Source organism: Eufriesea mexicana, unplaced genomic scaffold (genome assembly GCF_001483705.2).
Source record: "Eufriesea mexicana isolate 0111107269 unplaced genomic scaffold, ASM148370v2 scaffold3617, whole genome shotgun sequence".
Lineage (NCBI taxonomy): Eukaryota > Metazoa > Arthropoda > Insecta > Hymenoptera > Apidae > Eufriesea > Eufriesea mexicana.
Window position 1 is genome coordinate 199,689 of NW_016911621.1, and position 10,746 is coordinate 210,434.

Here is a 10,746-nt window from a genome sequence, read left to right on the forward strand (position 1 = left end):
GTTATTAATATTGCTTTGTACTATTTATTAATATTAGTATATATATAATATTATTTATTTTGTTATTTATATTAATTTATATTTATTTATTATTAATATCAATATTATTGTAAATTATATTGTTTATATCACTTTATATTAAATACCTGCAATTATAATTAATATCTAATTATAGATAATCTAACATTAGATTATCTAATCTCATATGTATGGTCACCTATACATATAATTACCTACATGCACACGATCCAGCGATATCAACGACAATAAAATATTATTAAAATTCTTCTGAGAAATAATTACGATCATTTTCAGAAAATTCTATTACCAGGTGAAATCTTGGTACTGCTACCCATTTTCTTGATCTTCGACAAGTTATCGGTAATCGCTGTCAGAGAAGGATTATCAGGTACTCCGGGACAGCCAATCACCTACTCGTTTAAACAACCATATGTTACACGTGAATCGATTGAATTAATCTCAAGTATTCGTACTTGCATGAGAGTGGAGAGTATTATGATTCCATCCGGTTTGTCGAAGCACTTCTCCATCGATCCGTAACGAGTGTTCCAATGCATTATCTGTGCCTCCATGGAGTACCTGGATTGAACAGGTTACTTGGAATGTGGGTAACCTCAGGACGCTCGAGTATCAACGATTTTAAAAAGATATCCTCTAACCAGATCCCATTTATGGAATGTTCAGCTCCCAACGAGTTTTCGGGCCCCCAACGAAATTGCACATTCATGAATTGGAACTCGTCTTTGTTCAAAGGACCACCTCGTAGCAATGGCGGCTCTCTATCGGAAAATTCTATGCTGACTGGAAACGAAGCATTGTTGGTCCTTTGCACGCCGAAAAGGATATATTATATATTTGAAATTAATTACTATTTTCCTTTCTCTTTAGAGTTGATTTTTTGGCATACTGCGATTGCAAAAGTTGGTAGACAAAAATTTAAGATTTCTTTAATTATATTTTGACGAATAGTGGTTACTTTCAAGCAGTATGACATCACTGTGATAAATATTATTTACAATAAATTATTGTATTTATCAAAGTAGAGTATTGAGTTAAGTAGTAAAGCTATGACAACACTATGATAAATATTATTTACAATAAAGAATTAAATAAATTATTCTATTTATCAAAGTAGAGTATTAAGTTAGGTAGTAAAGTTAATTAGTATTGAGTATTGAGTTGCGAAATAAATCATACTTTTCTTTGTACACTATGATTACTGTTTCTGTTTTCAATCAGAGTGATAAGGATTATTTATAATAAAATATTGAATAAATTATTCTACTTATCAAAGAAAAATATTAAATTGCAAAATTGAATCATTATTGAAATTCAATAATTAGAATTAAATTCTACCAAAACACTTGTTAAAAGATAATTAGAATCAAATTTGATTAAAACGCTATATAATTTAATAACTAAATTTAAATTTTATTAAGACACTGTTAAATTTAAAAATCGACTAATTAAAATTTAAACTTAATTTAAGTGTAAAGGTACAATAAATAAAATTATTTTATATGGAAGTTACCTGTTCTGCCTGTATTCGTCATCATAGCAGTACCTTCGTGTGACCAGTAGTTGGTTAAATAAAGTGGTGGGAATTTTTGGCTCCACGTGGCTGCCTTGCAGAGATCAACCGGTGATTGTCGCCATTTAGGTAATCCTGACGACGACGTTGATATAGTGCTAGGCTTGGCAACTTGGAACGAGTTCAAAAGTCGATTGAATGGATGCAAGTCACGCTTGAACAGTACGATCACTTATACGTACTTGCCTTCTTTTCTCTTCTGGCGAACATCTTTTTCATGTGCAATTTTAAATGAATCTTCTTCAAAATGGCACTAAAAATTTTTATCGTATGTAGCCAAAAAGTTATGTGAGGATTTAACCAGAATACAGGTTAGTTATGTGATTGACTACATGTTTCAGAGTTTTCAATGAAGATTGCTGCATATTGTATAATATGTGGTTAATATAATTAGTAAATAATAATAAATTATATAATAAATTAATTAGTTAATATAATTATTAATAACAATTTACGAATGAAAAATATAATAGTGACTTGATAATACATAAAATTGTATGACAAATGAAGAACACAAAACTGAATAATAATTTAATACTATATAAAACTAAATATTACATAGAATTGAATAATGATTTAATAATATGTAGAATTTAATATTATATATATAAAATTGAATACATATAAAGTTCTGTAAAACTTTAATAATATGTAAGACTAAATTATTTAATAAAATATAAAACTAATATTTTAATATTATAGGAAACATTATATTGTATAAAATTAATTAATAATTAATTAATAATTAATTGATAATTACATTCTTTTATTATTAATATATGATACAATTGAAATATTCACAAATTATAATATATCTTGTATATTTTCAATACTTGTAGATCATACATTAGATTTTTCTTAAATATATATGTATATATACCATTTACAAATATTTTAACGATGTACTGTATTAAGATTTACTCAATACTTTCGGTCATTTTAACATTTTCATTTCCCCAAATCACGATCCACGATATTCAATTGACATAATAAACCACACGTCCGTTTAATTTTTGTACTTCACGATGATTATCCGTTATGCACAAGCCTTGTCTGTTACGTAACATTCGAAACATTTGTGCCTGATTTTCGGAAATCCTAACTGGCTCTGGGAAAACGATCCAAGTGGCGCATTCGTTAAACGGGTCGGTTGTTATCGAACCTAAGTAGGAATAATAACCAGGTGTTTGGCAAGCTTGTCTCATCCAGCACAAGCAGTCTACAATAAAATTAGTGAAATTAAAACGAATAATTAATATTTATAATATTTCATTTCTTACTATTTATTTACTATCTTTTTCACTTATTTAGAAACATATTAACAAAATTGCGAATTTGTTTATATACTTTATCTCTTACAAATATTAAATTTAATAATAGAACGGAGAAATGAGATTTTACATTTACATACATCAATAAACACTGATTTATTTGCGAATATCTTGAAGAAAGATTGGAGACATAAAAGATATGCAAAAATTCGCAAATCGTTTCTTTATTTCGTTGCTTTTATCGATAATACGCTACAAATATACTTGAACCTAATAAATAAAGTATATTAAATACATACAATATATAAATCACTTGTCAGGAAATTTTCTCACACGAAGATTACATGAAAATGACCTATACATCGTGTAAATATGTTATGAAAAATAAATGTAATTCGACAACGTTTTAAAAAACTTAAGCTAAAGACATAAAAATCTAGTAACGATATTTTAATTAAAAAATATTGAATATGTAGGAATGGTAAACGAGGGACGCTCGTTTATTAGGATAGACTGTCCTATCCTGGAATTCAGGTCTACTCTGCGTTGCATGAGAGAAGTCATCTGAGAAACTTGTAAGACCGAATCCCCATCAGCCCAACCATTCTAACACCAAGGCAGAAGTAGAATAAAACGCTTCCCTTACTGGCAGAACTGATCCCTTCCTATTAGCCCGGTCATAGAACACCATGTGACAAAGAAAGCGAACGAAGCAACGAGACAAAGTGACAGACGCAGAAAATAGATGCAGGAGCGTAGACTCATCCCAAAGCGTAGTAGTGCTTCCAATTCATTGTAAGTTAACTCTGAGATAACATTTCTTTCGCGGATATCTTAAGCCTATGTTAACGTAACACGTTACCGAACTTGGAGACAGTAGTTTTGGGAGTGTCATAGAAGAGTGAGTATTACTAACAAGAGTATAGGTGGAGCAAGTAAAATACCCCTCTTGCCCCGTAATCGAACGAGATGACTTCTCTCATGCAACGCATAGTAGAGAACCCGTTAGTATCTTAACTGTCAGATGGGCCGTAGGAGGTTGGGGCCAGGCCACATGAGGTGGCCTCGCGCAATCTCGACTTTCCCCGAAATAAAGCGAGGGTAACGCGGTCGCAGTCACCTCTGGGGAAGGGTTCTTGCGAGGTGACCCTTCGGAGAGGCTAACTCGGAGGGAGGATTCTCCTTCACCCTTGACTTTGAGGTAGAGGGAGTTTCTGCTCCTTCGAGGAGGCGTTTGTCTTCTGGACGGGCTTTAATCGTTTGAGTCCCAAGCAACGCGATCGCACTGTTCAGATTTCACGTCGAGAAAACTCAGAACATTTCGAGCGTTCTTGACAGCTGATGGTGCGTCACCAACTGTCCTTGGCCATTCATCGTCATAATATAAACGAAGCGCTATCGCGCCGCTTGGGCACACTCGACATAAAATAGGAGAAGCGCTATCGCGCTGCTTGGGTCGACTCGTTCCAACTTAGAGGTAGCGCGATCGCGCTGCTTGGGATACCTCGACAGTGTTTTTTTAAAACCCTCTGGGACTCAAACGGTTAAAAAGGCCCGTTCTGGAAGACACAAAGAAAGAGCAGTTACTAAGTTGGTTATTGAGTGGTTGGTCTAAGTAGTCGTCTGGTCAGTTTGTGAAGAGATAGAGCCAATTTGTAGGAAGAACGAGCTAATAAAGTAAAATTCCTACAAATAATAGTAACACTATATATTAAAATAATACCCATAATCGATTAAAAAATTTCATTAAATTTTACCAATTAAAAATATTTATCGTACTTGGAGACAATTTGATGCACGAGTCAGGCTGTATAATCCTGTGCAAGTCGTCCGTAATTTTGGAGAACAACGGGTGCTCGTCCCAAGCAGGAACTTGATAAGCCTGTAGAAAATACGAGCATATGGCGAGTCCATCGTGCTTGTCCCAGCAATTGTTAATGTCTTCGTATCTTTTGTTGAAATGTATGGCTTGCGCTTCCATCGTGAACCATGTACCGTTTAGAGTGTGTTCCGCGCCTTTGCAGTTCGACGAACCCCAACGAAACACCACGCCATCTAGTTCGAACACGTCGTCCCCTAGAGGGCCACCACGGATCGTTGCTGGGCTCCTAGTACTTTCCAGCGTTATTTTAACTAGCCAACACCCAATTAATTTACAAATCAGTTCGAGTTTCATAAAAAAGTAACCCTTCCATTTTCTTTATTCTGATTTTATGCATTTTATAATATCCCTAGAATAACCCTTTGCACTGGAATGGTGGCTCTCAGTCACCGTTTGTTTTAACACCATGAAGCATGAAATACAAGATTTATAGATTGGAAATAATTGGAATTGGAAATATTGAAATGAAATACACGTGATTTTCTCTTTCTATCGTAACATAAATGGCATTATAGAGTTTAGAAAAATATTAGAATAACAACGGAATAAAAAATAAAAAATAAAAAATTTAAGAAATAAAAATATAACAATCGAATTATTATATCTTTATATCGAAAAAATCTTCGATTGTAAAGGGTTAGAAGAAAATAATTATTTCTTATTTGTGAAAGCGTTTAATTGATAATGCTTTGTTATTAACACTAGAATTACCAAATAAGTAAAAACGACTTATTTCTATTTCTTGTTACATTTACTGAAAATGTATAGCAATTTCTGACAAAATTTATACTATATTTTGACAGTAAATATATTACATATAGTATATTATAGTATACTATATATATTCCCTATAATCTATTTAAAATGTATACTGATGTAATATATGCTGAATATATTTGTCAGTATAACAAAATTCGGAGTAAACAAAATATTAAATTGTTAAATAACTTAAATAAATAAAAATGTTAAATAAATAAAATAGTGTTAAACAAATAAATTTCATTCAGCTGAAAATATGATTAAATGATATCTAATTATTTTCATCACACGATTTCGATTATTTTCATCTAACAATAGCAGACTTAAATAAATGTTACAGATTCGTGGTCCCAGTACCAAAGCAGTAACTTTTAGCAGTTAAATTTTTATTGCCAATATATCCACAACGTGGATACACCCCTGCAACCGTAATTCCACGAAATAAAGTAAAATCGATAAACGATAAATTGTTAAACGATATAAACGTTTCCTATAGTCACCTGTGCTGCCAATATTTCGCATTTTAGCGTCGCCATCTTGACTCCAATGGCCACTCATAATAAGCGCAGGAAACTTTACCCAGACTGCACTGCTTTCATCGATATCGACTGGGGACTGACCCCATTTTCGACCATCCCCTTTCGACAATAACACCAATCAATGACCTTGGTTTAAAAAATTCGCGGAAAATAAAAATTCTCACCTGCACACTCCATTTTCTTTCATATCATCATCGTCCTCCGTGCAATCTTCCAGACTTAACATTAACTGTTCCACGACCTGACTAAGTCATAGAATCTCGTGCACGTTTTCCCCGCACGTCACGATGTAATTTTGCAAACTGTCAACGAGAAATAAGACAGCATCGATCGGTATGTAACGAGTTTGGAACAATTAAACTACGGCCTCCGCGTGAAGTTGCGTCCAGATCGATCGAGCCAATATCCCGTTGGTTATTAATTTCTCCTGACTAGTCAGGAGGTTAGTTCGATGAACGTTTTTCAAATCTACAAGTGAAATTCTTGTGTGTATGTATGTCTATATGTGTAGAATCCTATGTGATCGTGAATATCACGTGAGATATATCGTAGAAAAAATTAATCGTGTAAGGGTTGTTGAAAATGATAAACGTTTCAGTGTCAGAGTTCATGATCTTATGCAGCAGTGTACTCCTCATTTGTAAGTTGATCATTTATGTTTAACAGGAACGTAATATCGATTAATATACGAAATATAATAATATCATAATTGATGAGGAATATTTTATATAAATAAATGTCGAGGATAATTTTGTATGAAACAATTACAGGTTGTCAATAATTTCGAGAATGAAAAGTCTGAAAGTAGTCATTTTTGTTGATTTGGTTGATTATAATTTTTTAAGTTCAGTGTTAACAACGAAATTAATTGTAGTAGATTAATTGTCATGGGATCAGAACTAATCAAACATGATTCTTCAGTTTTTAATTGAAAATTAATCGAAATTGAAAGTAGAAAAATTTGTTATATATATGTATAGAGTTTAAAAACCTTATCATGAAGACCTGTAATAAATTTTTCATAAAAATTTGTATAGTAAGATGAAAAATTATAAGCTTCACTTCTAAAAAACTGTGTTTATAACTTATTTTTCTTTTATTCCAGTAATAAACCAATTTTAGTTAGCTGGACTGAATTTTGTAATATGATACTGATATTTGTAATTAGATAATTATAATACTATAATTAGATTATTTATATAAATGTTAAAATAATAATTTTATTAAATAAAAATATAGAAATAAAAGAAAGAGGAAGGAGGTAAATAATAATGGTACACTCAAAGATCAATCAAAATTCAATTATAAACCTTGTTAAATTCTCCACGTATTTTATTAAATTTTGGGAAATTTTATTAAAAATTGTACATCAAAATTTAAGAAACTTTTATAAAGCAATTTTTAATTTTGATTTAAACCTTGTTAAATTCTCCACGTATTTTATTAAATTTTGGGAAATTTTATTAAAAATTGTACATCAAAATTTAAGAAACTTTTATAAAGCAATTTTTAATTTTGATTTAAGTTAAGTATTGTGTTATTTGGTGATTTTTAAAATTTTCTACTTTATTTTATTATTCTATATACGTTACAGTTTTGTTACTAACCGAAGTTCTCGATTGGACCCAATTATTTCCTTGGGTTGAGAACGAATGCAACCTTCCTTCGTTCACATTCGGTTATGCGGACCGCAATGGACCTCACATGTGGAAACTGCAGTATCCTGACAGCAATGGCAGCAATCAGTCGCCAATCAACATTACAACACAGCTTGCCGTTGTCGTGCAACCATCTGAACCTCTTCAATGGATTGGCTATGATAAAGGGCCATTATCGATGACTATAATGAATAATGAAAATAACGGTGCAGTTTTTTCACTGGTTCAATGAGTAAAATGATCACTCGTTACATTTCTCGCGTTGACTCGCATTACTATAGAGTTAAACATCGTCAATGATTAATTGACATCGTCAAAAATTATTTTTAATTAAAACTTGCTTTTTATCTCGTTTTCTTTATGTTTTACTTTACGAATTTTTAAAGGATAATCGACCAAGACATTTATTTACATTATTAATAATAGTAACTTAACCTTCAAATTATGCTTACAGGAAAAGTTTTTCAAATTTCCCGCCTTATCGCTTTTATTTAACTATTCTTTGCAGTTTTCTATAAATTATTTTATCACCAAGATCTTGGTTTTCAATCTTTATTATTCTTCTTTACTTATTTTTGGAAGCTTTTTAATTGAAATTTTTTTTTATTATTTTACTAATCGTAATTCAATTTCCAGATTATTTTTATACAAAGAATTCTTCAATCCTTCGTTAACAATATTAGTGTGGTTTTATAATTATGTCTCGTTAACTACTCTTCAAATTTTATAAAATTTTCCTGTCATTAAGAACCTATGCTTTCTCTTTAAACTTTTCAAATCTTTTTCAAATTTCCCGTGCTAACGATGATACTTCATATTTACGTCTTATTATTCTTAGGAACTCTGTAAAAATTTTCGACTGTTAAAAATCTAGTTTCTCTATTGAAATTATACTTTTCCTTGTAAGTTTTAAGTAATTATTAATTAACACTTTGACTGCCACGTACTTTTTATATGGCATGCTCAGGGGGTCGCGATAAAATTTCCATTACTCTTAGGATTTAATAACGAATTATCAAATAATATGACAAAAAAGAAACAGTGAAAGTTATTAATGTTTTCTATTCAAAGTTCTCTATTTATTTATGTTATTGAAATACTCAAAAATTGGTTAGAATAAAACAAATATAAATTTGAAAAATTAATATCGCCAGTCACTAATGATCACTATGGCAGTCAACGTGTTGAAAATACATCGTAATTACTCATGCTTTTAAAAACGTTGATTTATCTTCTAGTGATAATAAATACAGTGTGGAGCAGTTTGAATCGACCATACATTCAAGGTGGATGTTTGACTAACATTTACGACCTCTGCTCTATGGTGTTTCATTGGGGCCAATCGCATGAGGAAGGCAGCGAGCACACTTTAGATTATGTCCGATACCCTATGGAACTGCAAGTGTGGCACATAAAACGAGGCTTTAATTCACTATTGGAAGCAATTGAAGCTAAAGAGAACGACGGCATATTGATCGTTTCGTTCTTTTTTCAGGTTAAGTTTTATCGAAATTTTTTGAAAGCTTCAAAAATGAAAAATATAGATGTATATATACCTCTTACTAGTTAGTTACCTATATAATTATATATTTGAAATATTTTGTCCAAATTTTATCCAAAAAAGAAAAATGTAAAATAGAGGAAATATAAATATAAAAATGAAATATACAAAACAAAAGCGATAAAATAAAATTTCATGTACATACAGATGATATTAATAATTGACAGTATAAATTAATAATTGATAATAATAATATTGTGATATTATTAATGATATTAATAGTGATACTGCAATTGATATTGTGATATTAATGATTTAATGAAAAATAGAAGAAATGTTTGGGAGTTCATATTAAATAGGCCTTTTATTTATTTTTATATTACAATACTTAATGTATCTTGCATATTATTTAAAAGTGCACATTTGTTATAACAAAATTTTTACAGCAATTCAAAAATTAAAAACCTGTAAGTAATGTTTTACTATGTAAAGCAACAGGCACAAATATTCAATTCATAGTAAAAGTTAATAACTATAAAATATTTCATGTGAAATGACTTCAAGATATAAGTACATTAACCGATGGCTTTATTATTTTCCTGGGCTACTGACACTAAGGACTTTATTACTTACTTACACTACTGACGTTCCAGCGCTTTATTACTTACTTGTATCACTGAACCTTACACTCTAATCGATATTTTCACTTTGCTCGAATTGAATTTAATTAAAATTGGATCAAATCAAAATTATTAAATGAAGAAAATTTACATATAAAAATTTGCATCACTACTAACAATTAAAATTCTTAATTAATTATTACAAGTTATTATTAGTATTATTAGTATTATTATTAGTTATTATTAGTATTAGTTTCATTCATTTTATCTTGGATGCGATTCACAACATACTGTTTTAAACTGTTTAAAATAATTTTAAACCATTTTCATGCCCAATTGACAGATCTATTGACAAATTTGTAACACTTATAGATTACAAACGCGGACAATCCTTATTTGGATCACATAGTGACAAATTTGTGGCGAATTATTCAACCGGGAGCAAAGGTATACGTTCCACCCTTTCCATTGATATGGATTTTCCCGACTTTCCAGAAGGACTATTATACCTATAGCGGTTCGTTCACTCAACCACCTTGCAGTGAAATCGTTACGTGGATCTTGTACCCCGAACCAATCGCTATATCACCGTCTCAAGTAAAATGATACTTCATAATGCATATTATTCGAGTATATCTTTACAATTTTCACATAATTGCTGGTATCAATTTTCATTACAGGTCGCTCAATTTCGGAAACTCTGCTCACCAGATGGCCCCATTTTGTTCAATTGTAGGCCTGTCCAACAAATCAACGAACGTACCGTATATTTTTATGCATAGTATACATTATGGAATTACTCGTGTCGAAATATAACAATATTATGACTAGTCAATTGTCAATTCTGAGTAATAATTACACATAACTATACTATTATACGTAAATTATAATACTTATCGTTAGT

General features: G+C 30.8%; 3 protein-coding genes across 3 annotated transcripts in view; 1 reads left to right on the forward strand and 2 right to left on the reverse strand.

Moving 5' to 3' along the window:
• LOC108551024 (carbonic anhydrase 2) overlaps positions 1-1,822 on the reverse strand; it is a 7,079-nt gene extending 5,257 nt beyond the window's left edge. Inside the window, exons 1-5 of the mRNA XM_017905016.1 lie at positions 1,795-1,822; positions 1,553-1,723; positions 681-822; positions 495-600; positions 329-431 (exon numbers count right to left, since the gene is read on the reverse strand). Of these exons, the coding sequence (XP_017760505.1) occupies positions 329-431; positions 495-600; positions 681-822; positions 1,553-1,723; positions 1,795-1,822 (550 nt within the window). The remainder of the gene's footprint in view (positions 1-328; positions 432-494; positions 601-680; positions 823-1,552; positions 1,724-1,794) is intronic.
• Positions 1,823-2,589: 767 nt separating this feature from the next.
• On the reverse strand, positions 2,590-6,240 carry LOC108551025 (carbonic anhydrase 7). The gene is made up of 4 exons (XM_017905017.1): positions 6,228-6,240; positions 6,025-6,162; positions 4,663-5,016; positions 2,590-2,831 (listed from the first exon to the last, which is right to left on the reverse strand). The coding sequence occupies exons 1-4, from the start codon at positions 6,238-6,240 to the stop codon at positions 2,590-2,592; spliced, it is 747 nt and encodes a 248-aa protein (XP_017760506.1).
• Positions 6,241-6,645: 405 nt separating this feature from the next.
• LOC108551027 (carbonic anhydrase 1) lies at positions 6,646-10,624 on the forward strand. The gene is made up of 5 exons (XM_017905019.1): positions 6,646-6,703; positions 7,658-7,927; positions 8,960-9,216; positions 10,215-10,439; positions 10,523-10,624. Exons 1-5 carry the CDS (start codon positions 6,646-6,648, stop codon positions 10,622-10,624), a joined length of 912 nt encoding a protein of 303 aa, XP_017760508.1.
• Positions 10,625-10,746: the final 122 nt, after the last annotated feature.

Excerpts from the sequence above, each read along its gene's own strand:
- LOC108551025 (XM_017905017.1), bottom strand. Across the intron at positions 5,017-6,024 it reads GCGAAATATTGGCAGCACAG|TTAAAATAACGCTGGAAAGT; the intron begins GTGACTATAGGA and ends GGTGTTGGCTAG. Across the intron at positions 2,832-4,662 it reads GTGCATCAAATTGTCTCCAA|ACTGCTTGTGCTGGATGAGA; the intron begins GTACGATAAATA and ends ATTTTATTGTAG.
- LOC108551027 (XM_017905019.1), top strand. The coding sequence starts at position 6,646 with ATGATAAACGTTTCAGTGTCAGAGTTCATGATCTTATGCAGCAGTGTA. Across the intron at positions 6,704-7,657 it reads CAGCAGTGTACTCCTCATTT|TTTTGTTACTAACCGAAGTT; the intron begins GTAAGTTGATCA and ends TATACGTTACAG. Across the intron at positions 9,217-10,214 it reads TCGTTTCGTTCTTTTTTCAG|ATTACAAACGCGGACAATCC; the intron begins GTTAAGTTTTAT and ends TAACACTTATAG.